Below are 11,258 nucleotides of genomic sequence, written 5' to 3'. Positions count from 1 at the left end.
GCAAGACTCCGAAGTGAGAGCGGATTTTGCTGGATTGGTTTATAGAAACTCTGTTGCTTTTCAACAGCCTTTGAGCCACTATTAGTGTGGGAACCTCTGTTTTTCCAATGACAGATGATGGACCTGAGTGGGGACTTGTTTTTTGTGAGATGAGAATTGGTATTATTTTCGCCTACATAACATTGATTGGTTTCTTTGTATTCGATATTTGGGAGGCAGAATGAACAAACAGTTGAACACCGCACACTACTGGCTCATCCAACAAGGTTTTCTATTACACTGTGAACTGTCATTGTCTTGGTAAATAATTAAAGCTTTTACATAGCTTGCCATTTTTATGGACAATTTAAGTAGAAATGTTCAAAAATATAAAACTAAAGGATATTTTAGTAATAAATAATAATTGTTTTTTTTATCTTAGCAGATGACTGTACCAGGAGATCAGAGGGACAGTTGACATCTTCAATTTTTAAATCTGATGATCTTGAGATCCTACAAGATACAACTGAAGTGATTGCTATTACTCCAGATATATCATCATCCATTCATAGCAAAGATTTGTCATCTGATCTTATGAAACAGGTCCCATCTTCTGATTCATTACTGAGTAATAAGGGAAAGCAATGTCACAAAAAAGGCAATAAAAAACAAACTGCTACTAAAGCAGAGAAGTCATTCTCATGTTCAGAATGTGGGAAGTGTTTTACATGGAAATCAGATTTGGTTTATCACCATAGAACTCACACAGGGGAGAAGCCTTTTTCCTGTTCAGAATGTGGGAAATGTTTTATACAGAAATCAGATTTGGTTAATCACCATAGAACTCACACAGGGGAGAAGCCTTTTTCCTGTTCAGAATGTGGGAAATGTTTTATACAGAGATCACATTTTGTTACTCACCAGAGAACTCACACAGGAGAGAAGCCTTTTTCCTGTTCAGAATGTGGGAAATGTTTTAACCGGAAATCAAATTTTGTTAATCACCATAGAACTCACACAGGGGAGAAGCCTTTTTCCTGTTCAGAATGTGGGAAATGTTTTATACAGAAATCACATTTTGTTACTCACCAGAGAACTCACACAGGGGAGAAGCCTTTTTCCTGTTCTGAATGTGGGAAATGTTTTAACCGGAAATCAAATTTGGTTAATCACCATAGAACTCACACAGAGGAGAAGCCTTTTTCCTGTTCTGAATGTGGGAAATGTTTTAACCAGAAATCAGATTTGGTTAATCACCATAGAACTCACACAGGGGAAAAGCCTTTTTCCTGTTCAGAATGTGGGAAATGTTTTAACCAGAAATCAGATTTGGTTAATCACCATAGAACTCACACAGGGGAAAAGCCTTTTTCCTGTTCAGAATGTGGGAAATGTTTTGCACTTAAATCACAATTTGTTAGACACCAAAGAACTCACACAGGGGAGAAGCCTTTTTCCTGTTCAGAATGTGGGAAATGTTTTAACCGGAAATCAAATTTGGTTAATCACCATAGAACTCACACAGGGGAGAAGCCTTTTTCCTGTTCTGAATGTGGGAAATGTTTTAACCAGAAATCAGATTTGGTTAATCACCGTAGAGCTCACACAGGGGAGAAGCCTTTTTCCTGTTCAGAATGTGGGAAATGTTTTAACCAGAAATCAGATTTGGTTAATCACCATAGAACTCACACAGGGGAAAAGCCTTTTTCCTGTTCAGAATGTGGGAAATGTTTTGCACTTAAATCACAATTTGTTAGACACCAAAGAACTCACACAGGGGAGAAGCCTTTTTCCTGTTCAGAATGTGGGAAATGTTTTAACTGGAAATCACAATTGGTTTATCACCATAGAACTCACACAGGGGAGAATCCTTTTTCCTGTTCAGAATGTGGGAAATGTTTTAACCATAAATCAGAATTGGTTAATCACCATAAAACTCACACAGGGGAGAAGTCTTTTTCCTGTTCAGAATGTGGGAAATGTTTTGCACATAAGTCACATTTTGTTACTCACCAGAGAACTCACACAGGGGAGAAGCCTTTTTCCTGTTCAGAATGTGGGAAATGTTTTAACCAGAAATCAGATTTGGTTAATCACCATAAAACTCACACAGGGGAGAAGCCTTTTTCCTGTTCAGAATGTGGGAAATATTTTGCACATAAATCACATTTTGTTAATCACCAGAGAACACACACAGGGGAGAAACCTTTTTCATGTTCAGAATGCGGGAAATATTTTCCGTACAAATCAAATTTTGTTACCCACCAGAGAACTCACACAGGGGAGAAGCCTTTTTCATGTTCAGAATGTGGGAAATGTTTTTGCAATAAATCAGATTGTGTTAGGCACCAGAGAACTCACCAGGGGAGAAGCCTTTTTCATGTTCAGGATGTGGAATAATTTTTAACCAGAAAGGGAGTCTTGTTCCACACCAAATAACTCACACAGGGGAGAAACTTCTTTCTTGTTTAATTGAAAATAAATCTTGATCACATCAGAGAAGCCATTTTTCCTGTTCATAATGTGGGAAATGTTTTAACAGAAATGGAATCTTACTACTAATAATAATCTTTCTTTTTATATAGCACTAACCTATTCCGCAGCCCTTTACAGTTTGCACACATTATCATCACTGGCCCCAATGGGGCTCACAATGTAAATTCCCTATCAGTATGTCTTTTGAATGTGGGAGGAAACCCACGCAAACACGGGGAGAACATACAAACTCCTTGCAGATGTTGTCCTAGATGGGAGTTGAACCCAGGACTACAGCACTACAAGGCTGCAGTGCTAGCGACTGAGCCACCTCAACAGAGAACTTACACAGGGGAGAAGCCTTTATCCTGTTCAGAATGTGGGAAATATTTTAACCGGAAAGCGCTTCTTGTTAGACATCAGAGCAGTTACACAGGGGAGAAGCCTTTTTGATTTTCTTAATATAGTCAATATTTTACTTGGAAATCAGCTGTTAATAAACATCAGAGATGTCACATAGGGGAGAAGCCTTTTTTATGTTCATAATGTTGGAATAGTTTTAACCAAAATTGAATTTTCTTAAATGGGTTGTCTCTTGTCATTCCTCCTGTATGCTGAAAATAGGATAAAACTAAACTTTATTAATTCCAAATGTAAAACTATACCCATAATTCACCCCCTGCAGGTTAGTCAGAAGGTGACTAATAGAAAAAAACATATACCCAACATCTCAGTATATAGGGTGAGGTGATGTATACACACTCACTCTCCAAGCCTCTTATTTCTGTGGGTTTCATTGTCCTCACCAAAGGCGTCATCAGGTGACTATTTAATATTGATCTATATTCAAGCGCGACTGGACAAAAAAAAATTAAAATCATGTTATCTGAAACAGAAAACTAGCCACATATCGGCAGATCCCAGACTTCAAACTTTATACTTCGTATAGTTTTTACATCACGAGGGACATGGATCTATCATTCTACAGGAAACAACCTAGGGGTTTTCAGCCTTGGTTGGAAGAATACAGAGCTGCTCCACTGACCATCGCTGAACCATGGATACGTTTGGAGAAGCCAGGTTGTGATCCTCGGATCAACTGGCCTTTTTTTAGCTTGTATGGACTGAATGGATTGTCATCTTCCTACACTTGTTGTTACCTCATCTCTGTGCGTGCCACAGGTGGGGTAGCAACCCCTGGAGCAAATCAGCGGAAGGATGAGACTCTGCAATGTGCACTCTGTTGGGTATTTTGCTGGGACTGTTCTATGTGTTATCTGCCTGTTTTGTGGTACAATAAAGCATTGCCACACTGCATTACCCTCACTGTGTGTGTGTTGTCTGAGTAGCGTTATGCCCATGTTAAAGGGAGAGCCTGCGTTCGGTGGGATGATCCCTGATCCATGTTGTTTCGGCCAGCGGACCGGGGTGCGCGCTGACCACCCCATGTCTCCACAGGCATGCTTCAATAGTCTCAATGGGAGGCTAGAAGCTGCTATAACCCGATCAGCTCTGCTACATGCAGGCAATGATCAGATCACCTGCATGTAGCAGAGTTGCTCACTTGCTATGAGCGCCAACCACTGGGCAGAGCTCATAGGATCCGGCAGTGACAACCATAGAGGTCTGCTGGAGACCTCTGGTTGTCATGCCAACCTATCGGTGACTCGTGATCACGTGACAGGGTCACCGATGTGCGGGATTTCTGGCCCATCATGTGCGAGAAAAGATGTGGGCTCAGCGCCAGATCCCGCATCAAAAGGAGGGAGTCCGACATCAGCATACAGTTACACCCGATGTCAGAAAGGGGTTAAAGGGGATTGTTTTTACAGAGACAGAAGTGGTAATCAATCATGTATACATACAAATAATTACAGAAATACACAGATTCTAATGTTAAATAGTAGAGTTACCACAAGAAAATATAATTTGTGTAAATCATGTGTAGATATAAAAATTCAGGCAAATGTCAAATGTTCAAAAACAGCAAAAAGCAGAGATGCCGACCTGCCCAGACCTCCAAACAAATGCACTATCAGGGTGAGTGGGCCCATATAGTTAAGATGGCGGCAACACAGGTGCAAGAATACCGATGAGACAACCGCTCACAACCTACCAGTGTGTGGAGGGGGCGGTTGCTTGGTATATTAATGCACAATGAAGACTTGTATGCTCCGCTGTTCACACAATGGGAATGCACATCATCCAGGCTAACAGCCTATTAGTTACACCCATACTATTAGATCAGGCGGGCTGCCTAGCGCCATCCAAATGCATCCCATGTGAACAGACACCACAGTTTACAAGACTGAATGGGCCCAACTGCACCCTGAAAAATAAAGTGCAAAAAACACATATAAAAAATATGAGAGGTATTAGTTAATATTTTGGCCAAAATATGTAAGCAAGTAACCCACGTCATGCGTTGGCCTAAAAAAGTGTCAAAGGACTCACAAAAATTGCTTCTTCTACTTCCACCAATGCTGCTGCTGCTAATATTTTGGCGTTGAAGAATTGATGGTCCGGAGGTTGGAAGTCAACAACCGCGATTCGAACTGTGTGCTTCACTGCTGTCTTAGGGAAAAGCTCTCTTAAGGTTGTGTAAAAGCGTGTTTCAATACTCCAGCATTCGCTGTTCCCTTTCTAGGGCAGGGATCATGTGGCAAAATTTGGTTTTATAACGTGGATCTAATAAAGTGGCAACCCAGTAGTCAGCATTATTCCTAATCATAACTATACAGGCATCATGTTGCATATAGTGCAGCAAGAAGGCTCTCATATGTAGGGCTCTACCATGAGGTCCAAGCCCATGCTGTGTTGGTGACTGGGTAACAATGAGGCTCGTTTCCTCCGTCCCATCCCACCAACCACGAATAACAGAGAGGGGAGTATTATCCTCTTCATCTGACAGTTACTCGCCCATCACCTCTTTCTCCTCCATTTGTTCCTCGGATCTTGCACCTTCCATAACAGCTTGTCTGTTATCACCCCCCCCTCGATCACAGTAATCCACCCTCCCTTGGCACCCACTTGTGTTGCGACAGTCTTGAACTTAGAGACAGTATTATCCCTTCTGCATCCTCCTCTGCTTCCTCCTCTTCTTCTGGGACCACCATCTCTTCCCGCAGGCTATTCAATGTCTTCTCCAGCATATAGATGACCAGAATAGTGATGCTGATGATGGAGGCATCAGTGATAACTATCTCAGTAGCCATTTTTAAACTGTGCAGAAGGGTGCAGAAGTACTTAATCTGTGCGCACTCTGTAAATGTGACATGCGCCAGGTCCATACGGCGTTGGCCCAGGCTATATGACATGACATACTGCGTCAGGACTTGTTGCTGCTGCCACAGTCGCTCCATCGTGCAGAGTGGAATTCCACTGCAAGTCGATGAGGAGAGGGGTGTGAATGGCAGAAATGAGAACACAGCTTACGTGCCTTCTTGAGCAGTTCACCCAGGCCAGAATAGTGGTGGAGAATACGCTATACCACCAAGTTGAGGACATGAGCCATGCAAGGCACGTGTGTGGGCTTGCCTTGCCGTAGGGCCGCCACCAAGTTTGCACCCTTATCACCTTCCCTGCATGCAGGTTCAGCGGAGACAGCCATTGATCAAACTGAGCCTGGAGAACTGTCCACAACTCTTCAGCTGTATGACTGCAATCTCCAAGACATATCAATTTTAAGACTGCCTGATTGCAGAGAGCCCTGGCTGTGCAGTACGGAGGTGGTGGGGATCTGCTCCGCACTTGGAACGCGTGTCTCATTAAGGCAGAGGTTGAGGGCACAGGTGGAGGCCCTAAAAGTGATAGAGGAGGCAAAAGCAGTGGAGGAAGTGTTAAATGTAGAGGTTTGTCCTGCAAGCCTTGGGGATTCCAAGACTTGTGGAGCAGTACCTGTCCCCACAGCCAGTAGAGTCACCCAGTGCCCAGTCAGCGAGATGTAACCCCCTTGGCCATGCTTACTCATCCAAGTGTCTGTGATGACACACTCCCCATGCACACTAGACTGTATAATCTCTAGACTATAATCTAGACTATACTGACTAGATGTTTCTTATCAAAAACATCCACAAAGGCACTATAAGCCGACGGTAATCCGAAGAGAACAGGAGAAGGAAGAGGGGTACCCACGGGATGCAGCGGCAGCAGGCACTGAGCCTGAAAAGACCCCCCCAGCGCAAGACGTTGCCGCTATGCCAATCTAAGGTGGGCTCGTGGAGCCCAGCCAAGGGAGACCGAGTAGGATTGGATGGGAAAGACCTGCCAAGACATAAAACATAATTTTCTCCTTGTGCAGGGCTCCTACCTGCAACTCTACCTCATGAGTGACATGGGTAACTGTCTCTAGCAGGGGTCGACCATCTACGGAAGTGAGACTTTGAGGGTTCTCTAAGGGCCTCACAGGAACAGAAAATTTGTTGACCTCCTCAAGCCTAATAAAATTTCCGGCGGCACCCGAGTCCACATAGGCCACCAGAGAAGCCCGCTTCCCATCAACATGCAAGAGGACAGACAAAGTGAGGGGTAGAGAGGTATCACAAACACCCAGGAAGGCCTCTCTCACCTGGCCTAGGCGGAGGAGTTTTCTGGACGGTCAGGACAAGTTTGGAGCAAATGGGAGCCGCTACCGCAGTAGAAACAAAGACCCTGGAGGGTTCTCTCCCTACAACGCTGGTCAGAGAGCTTCAGGCAGTCCACCTGCATAGGTTAGGGAGCAGAGGCAGAGAAGAGGATCCTGGGTCGGGAACTGGGTGGTCTGCAAAGAGAAGATAAAGGACAAGAAACCCTTCTCTCCCTGGCCCGTTCCTGAAACTGGAGATCTATCCGTGTGGCCAGGGAAATCAAATCCTCCAGAGCTGTAGGGGTATCACGACCAGCGAGCTCATCTTTAATATGACTCGAGAGACCTCGCCAGAAAGCGTCCACCAACGCCTCGCTATTCCAACCTAAGTCGGCGGACAGGGTCCTGAACTGTATGGCGTACTGGCCCACGGTTAGGGAACCTTGGCAGAGGCTAAACAAAGCCTCAGTGGTGGAGGCTAATCGACCCAATTCGTCAAAAACCCGACGGAAAGTGTCCATAAATACAGATAACTGGGAAACCACAGGGTCATCACGCTCCCAGAGGGGATTGACCCAAGCCAGAGCGTCCCCCTCTAGGTGAGAGATGATGAAGGCCACTTTGGCTCGGTCTGTGGGGTACTGCTGGGGCAGTAATTCAAAATGAAGACTGCACTGATTTAGAAAACCCCGGCATAATTTGGCGTCACCGCTATACCGGGGTGGTTTGGCCAACTGCGGAGGAGGATGGGAACCCGCAGCAGGAGGAGCAGAGGCGGCCGACTGCAAGGCAAGCAACCGACCATCTACTGAAGCCATATAGCTGAGGATATGTGACTGGGTATCACGCTGCTGCGCCAATTCTTGCTGTAAGCCAGCCAACTGGGCAGCGTTACCATGGTCAGAGGATTGGAGAGCGGAAAGACGCGAGTCCATAGTTTTCATAAAGGACATCAACGCATCTGGTTTTCCTGAAGGAAAACCAAATCTTTTTGGGCAGCCGTGGCTCCAGCGGGATCAGCAACCTGTTACGGTTGCTGTAGCAAGAGGAATGCAGAGACAACCCGGAAGTGGACCCTCTGGGTCACGGCTACAGAGCCCCTAAGGGCGAGCGTCCAGGTGAGAACCACCCCCTATACAGGGAGTGTTAGGGGTAGACCCCCAGGGGATAGAACCGCGACAGCCGGAACCAAAGGGACGACTGGGCTTAGACAGGAGAGGAGGCACAGGCAAATCCGTACAGGGAGCCCAGGGGAACACAGAGGCCGTGGAGAACAGGCAGAGCGCAGGACCGGAGCACAGCGGGTGGCAATAGCTGGAGGCTGCAAAAGCAGAAGTACTGATAAAACACAAAACGGGAGGATGGAAGGAGCAGGACAGGGAAGGAGTAAGGACCAACAGAGGGTACCGTATAGCAAGAGTGCAGAGGGAGAGCTGTCGGAGGCAGCGCAGGTGGAGGCAAAGGGAGAGGGAACTGAAGATACAGCACACAGCGAAGGCAGAGGCAAGAATAGAGGTACTTAAGACCAGGGACACTGCACAGACAGAGGCAGGGTAGAAGGGGCCTGTAACACAGAGAACGCTGCTATGAGACAGCGTCACCGCATTAGTAGAACAGGCGTCTTACCTGTCCAGACGCCGGGCATAAGTAGCACTGGGTGCCGCCATGTTGGAGGCGGGGCCAGCGTGTCATACTACCCAGGGGGCTGCGCACCAGGAGGGAGGCAGTGCGCAGGCGCCCGACGCCGAGGGAGCCGGAGGCCGGGCGTGGGGACATGTCAGGAAGCGCGTGCAACAAGGTAAGTGGAACCCGGGGCCGTGACAGCCACCTTCAATCCCTTCATGGACGTCACTGTTGAATGATAAATTCATTGTTATTTTTTCTTTTTCACTTACCTGGGATGACAGTCCAGTATTGCTGGGTCTCTCTGATGGGCTCTGCTTACAGAAATCAATCTTTTAACAAACTCTCCTCTTCTTCATAGTCCTGGTTTGTACACTACATGATCTGGATGTTAGGAATAATTTTCTCCCTCCAGTTGATAAGCTGCAAGGGAGATAAGATTTGGTCTGAATATGACCTCTGGTGGCTAGCCCGAGCTACAAAACGTTTCACGGGGCATCCTAAATCATCACATACACATTTGTCATGACCTGTGGCAAAAAAGGGCAATTCAGCTTCCACTCCAAAATCTTTCTTGTGATGGCAGGCATTTATAAAGTTTTCTTATGTTTGTACTGTGCAGAAGAGGCATCCGGGAAGTAGTAGACCTTGTTCAAACTTGGCAGGATGTCAGTTTTTATCACTGAAATCATTTGTTGGGGGAACAGATGAATAGCTATGAATCATAAAGTAAGCACTCAGATATTATAAGTGCACTGTGGAATTTTACTTCTGACTGCAATGCCGGGTCCGGTTTTCCCCCCATTGACTTGCATTAGCGCCGGATCGGGCCGGATGGCCATGCGTTTCATCCGGTTTTCGCTGGATCCGGCAATGTGTCGCAATCCGGCGTCTGTAAAAAACGGCTACTGTAACGTTTTTTGTCTTTTTCACACAATGAAAGCCTATGAGCGCCGCAATGCGCCGGATCCGGCGATAGCCGGATCCGGTTTTTTGGGTCTGAGCATGCTCAGTAGCTCTGCCCACAAGACACATATATAAAAGCATGACAGTGGGACCCTCAGCCACACCCAACATGCCACCCAAGACAGCAACCAGGCGCAGGAGATGGCAGGAGACCACTGCAGCACCATCAGCACCACCACCACCCCAAATGGAGCAGCAAAGGGAACATGCTGAACAGCGGGAGGGGAGTCCAGCAGCAGATGAGAGACGGTAATTATCAAATCCCCCATTCCTCAAAACTAGGGCCATGGAATATCAAGATATTCATTGGCCCTTTGTTTTTCTTTATTCAACAGCCGCCCAAGAGATGCAGCATCAGCAGTGGCAGCACTGGCAGCAGCAACAGCACCACCCACAGCCATGGAGTCTGGCCAGCAAGAGGACAGCACATCTTCTTCTGGGAGCCCTCCCTCGCATCGTCAGCGTTTGACGGTGTTTTTATTTCCAAAATCAATCATCTCTGTAATATATGTCTATTCATTGCCTTTTATTTCAAAACAGGAATCACAAGCTGAAGAGGAGCTCTCAGAAGAAGAAGGAAGGGGTGGACAGACACCTGTAGTGGGCTCACAATTGGTAAGTTTTTTGCATCAAACGCAGAAACACAACATCACACTACACACAACACATAGAAAACAATGTTCTGCAGACGACACACAGTAAACAAATGCCAACATCCAAACACATAAATTTTTTTCTTTTCTTCTCTAGTCTTCCCAATCTGGTGCTCGGCCAAGAGGTCCTCACAGTGCCTCCCAGGGTCGTCGGCGACAGCAACGCGGCGGTCATCAGCGTGTAAGTATAATATTTAAGTGAAATTTTGGTACACTTTTTATTTCATGTCTTAAGTGTGGTGACTAATTTTGCTATTTTTCTCTTTTACTTTAACAGCCTTCACAGGGTGCTCCCGACTCAGACGGTGAGGATGGAGAAATTGATGTTGACAACCTCATCGATCTCGTCAGAGAAAGGGAGCCGCTATGGAATATGGCTGACCGCCGCCATGCTGACCTGATCGTTACCCGACGACTCTGGGAGGAAATCTGTTCGCTCCTTGTGGGCCGCTGGGAGGACCTCGATGCTCGGGTCCAGATTAAAGAGCGGAAGTATATACAGTACCGGTTGCTTGATGTAAACCAGTGTTTCCCGAACTCCAGTCCTCGTGGTCCCCACGGATCATGTGTTCAGGATTTCTATTTACTATGGAAATCCTGAAAACATGACCCCTGGGGACCATGAGGACTGGAGTTTGGGAAACACTGATGTTGTATACTAACCACTTTGTCCTTTCTCGTTTCAGGGGACAGAATTGTGAAGCGGTGGCGGTCTGTGAGGGATCGTTTCAAGAAGGAGTTCAATAAAGAGATGCGGGCCCCGAGTGGATCTGGAGGACGCAGGAGCAAGTACAAGTACGCACAAGCCCTGTCGTTCCTCCGGGATACAATGGTCACCAGAAGGTAAATATTACACACCACATGTGAAAAAAAAATGTTTAGATGTAACAATTTTTTTTCAGCCAGGGCCATGCCATGTCACTATATTAATTGTTTTTTTTTCTCTTTATTCCACAGCACGGTGAGCAGCACTCGGGAGCCTGCACGATTGGACCCTT

General features: G+C 46.2%; 1 protein-coding gene across 1 annotated transcript; it reads left to right on the top strand.

Annotated features, from left to right (window-relative positions):
- Positions 1-427: 427 nt before the first annotated feature.
- Positions 428-2,566, top strand: LOC141073944 (uncharacterized). The gene has a single exon (XM_073561475.1). It carries the CDS (start codon positions 574-576, stop codon positions 2,377-2,379), a length of 1,806 nt encoding a protein of 601 aa, XP_073417576.1. The 5' UTR covers positions 428-573; the 3' UTR covers positions 2,380-2,566.
- Positions 2,567-11,258: the final 8,692 nt, after the last annotated feature.

Source organism: Dendrobates tinctorius, unplaced genomic scaffold (genome assembly GCF_039654945.1).
Source record: "Dendrobates tinctorius isolate UK_male_01 unplaced genomic scaffold, ASM3965494v1 ptg000320l, whole genome shotgun sequence".
NCBI lineage: Eukaryota > Metazoa > Chordata > Amphibia > Anura > Dendrobatidae > Dendrobates > Dendrobates tinctorius.
The sequence above is the reverse complement of the archived record's forward strand: the minus strand, read 5'-3'. Positions and strand labels throughout refer to the sequence as shown.

Excerpts from the sequence above, each read along its gene's own strand:
- LOC141073944 (XM_073561475.1), top strand. The coding sequence starts at position 574 with ATGAAACAGGTCCCATCTTCTGATTCATTACTGAGTAATAAGGGAAAG.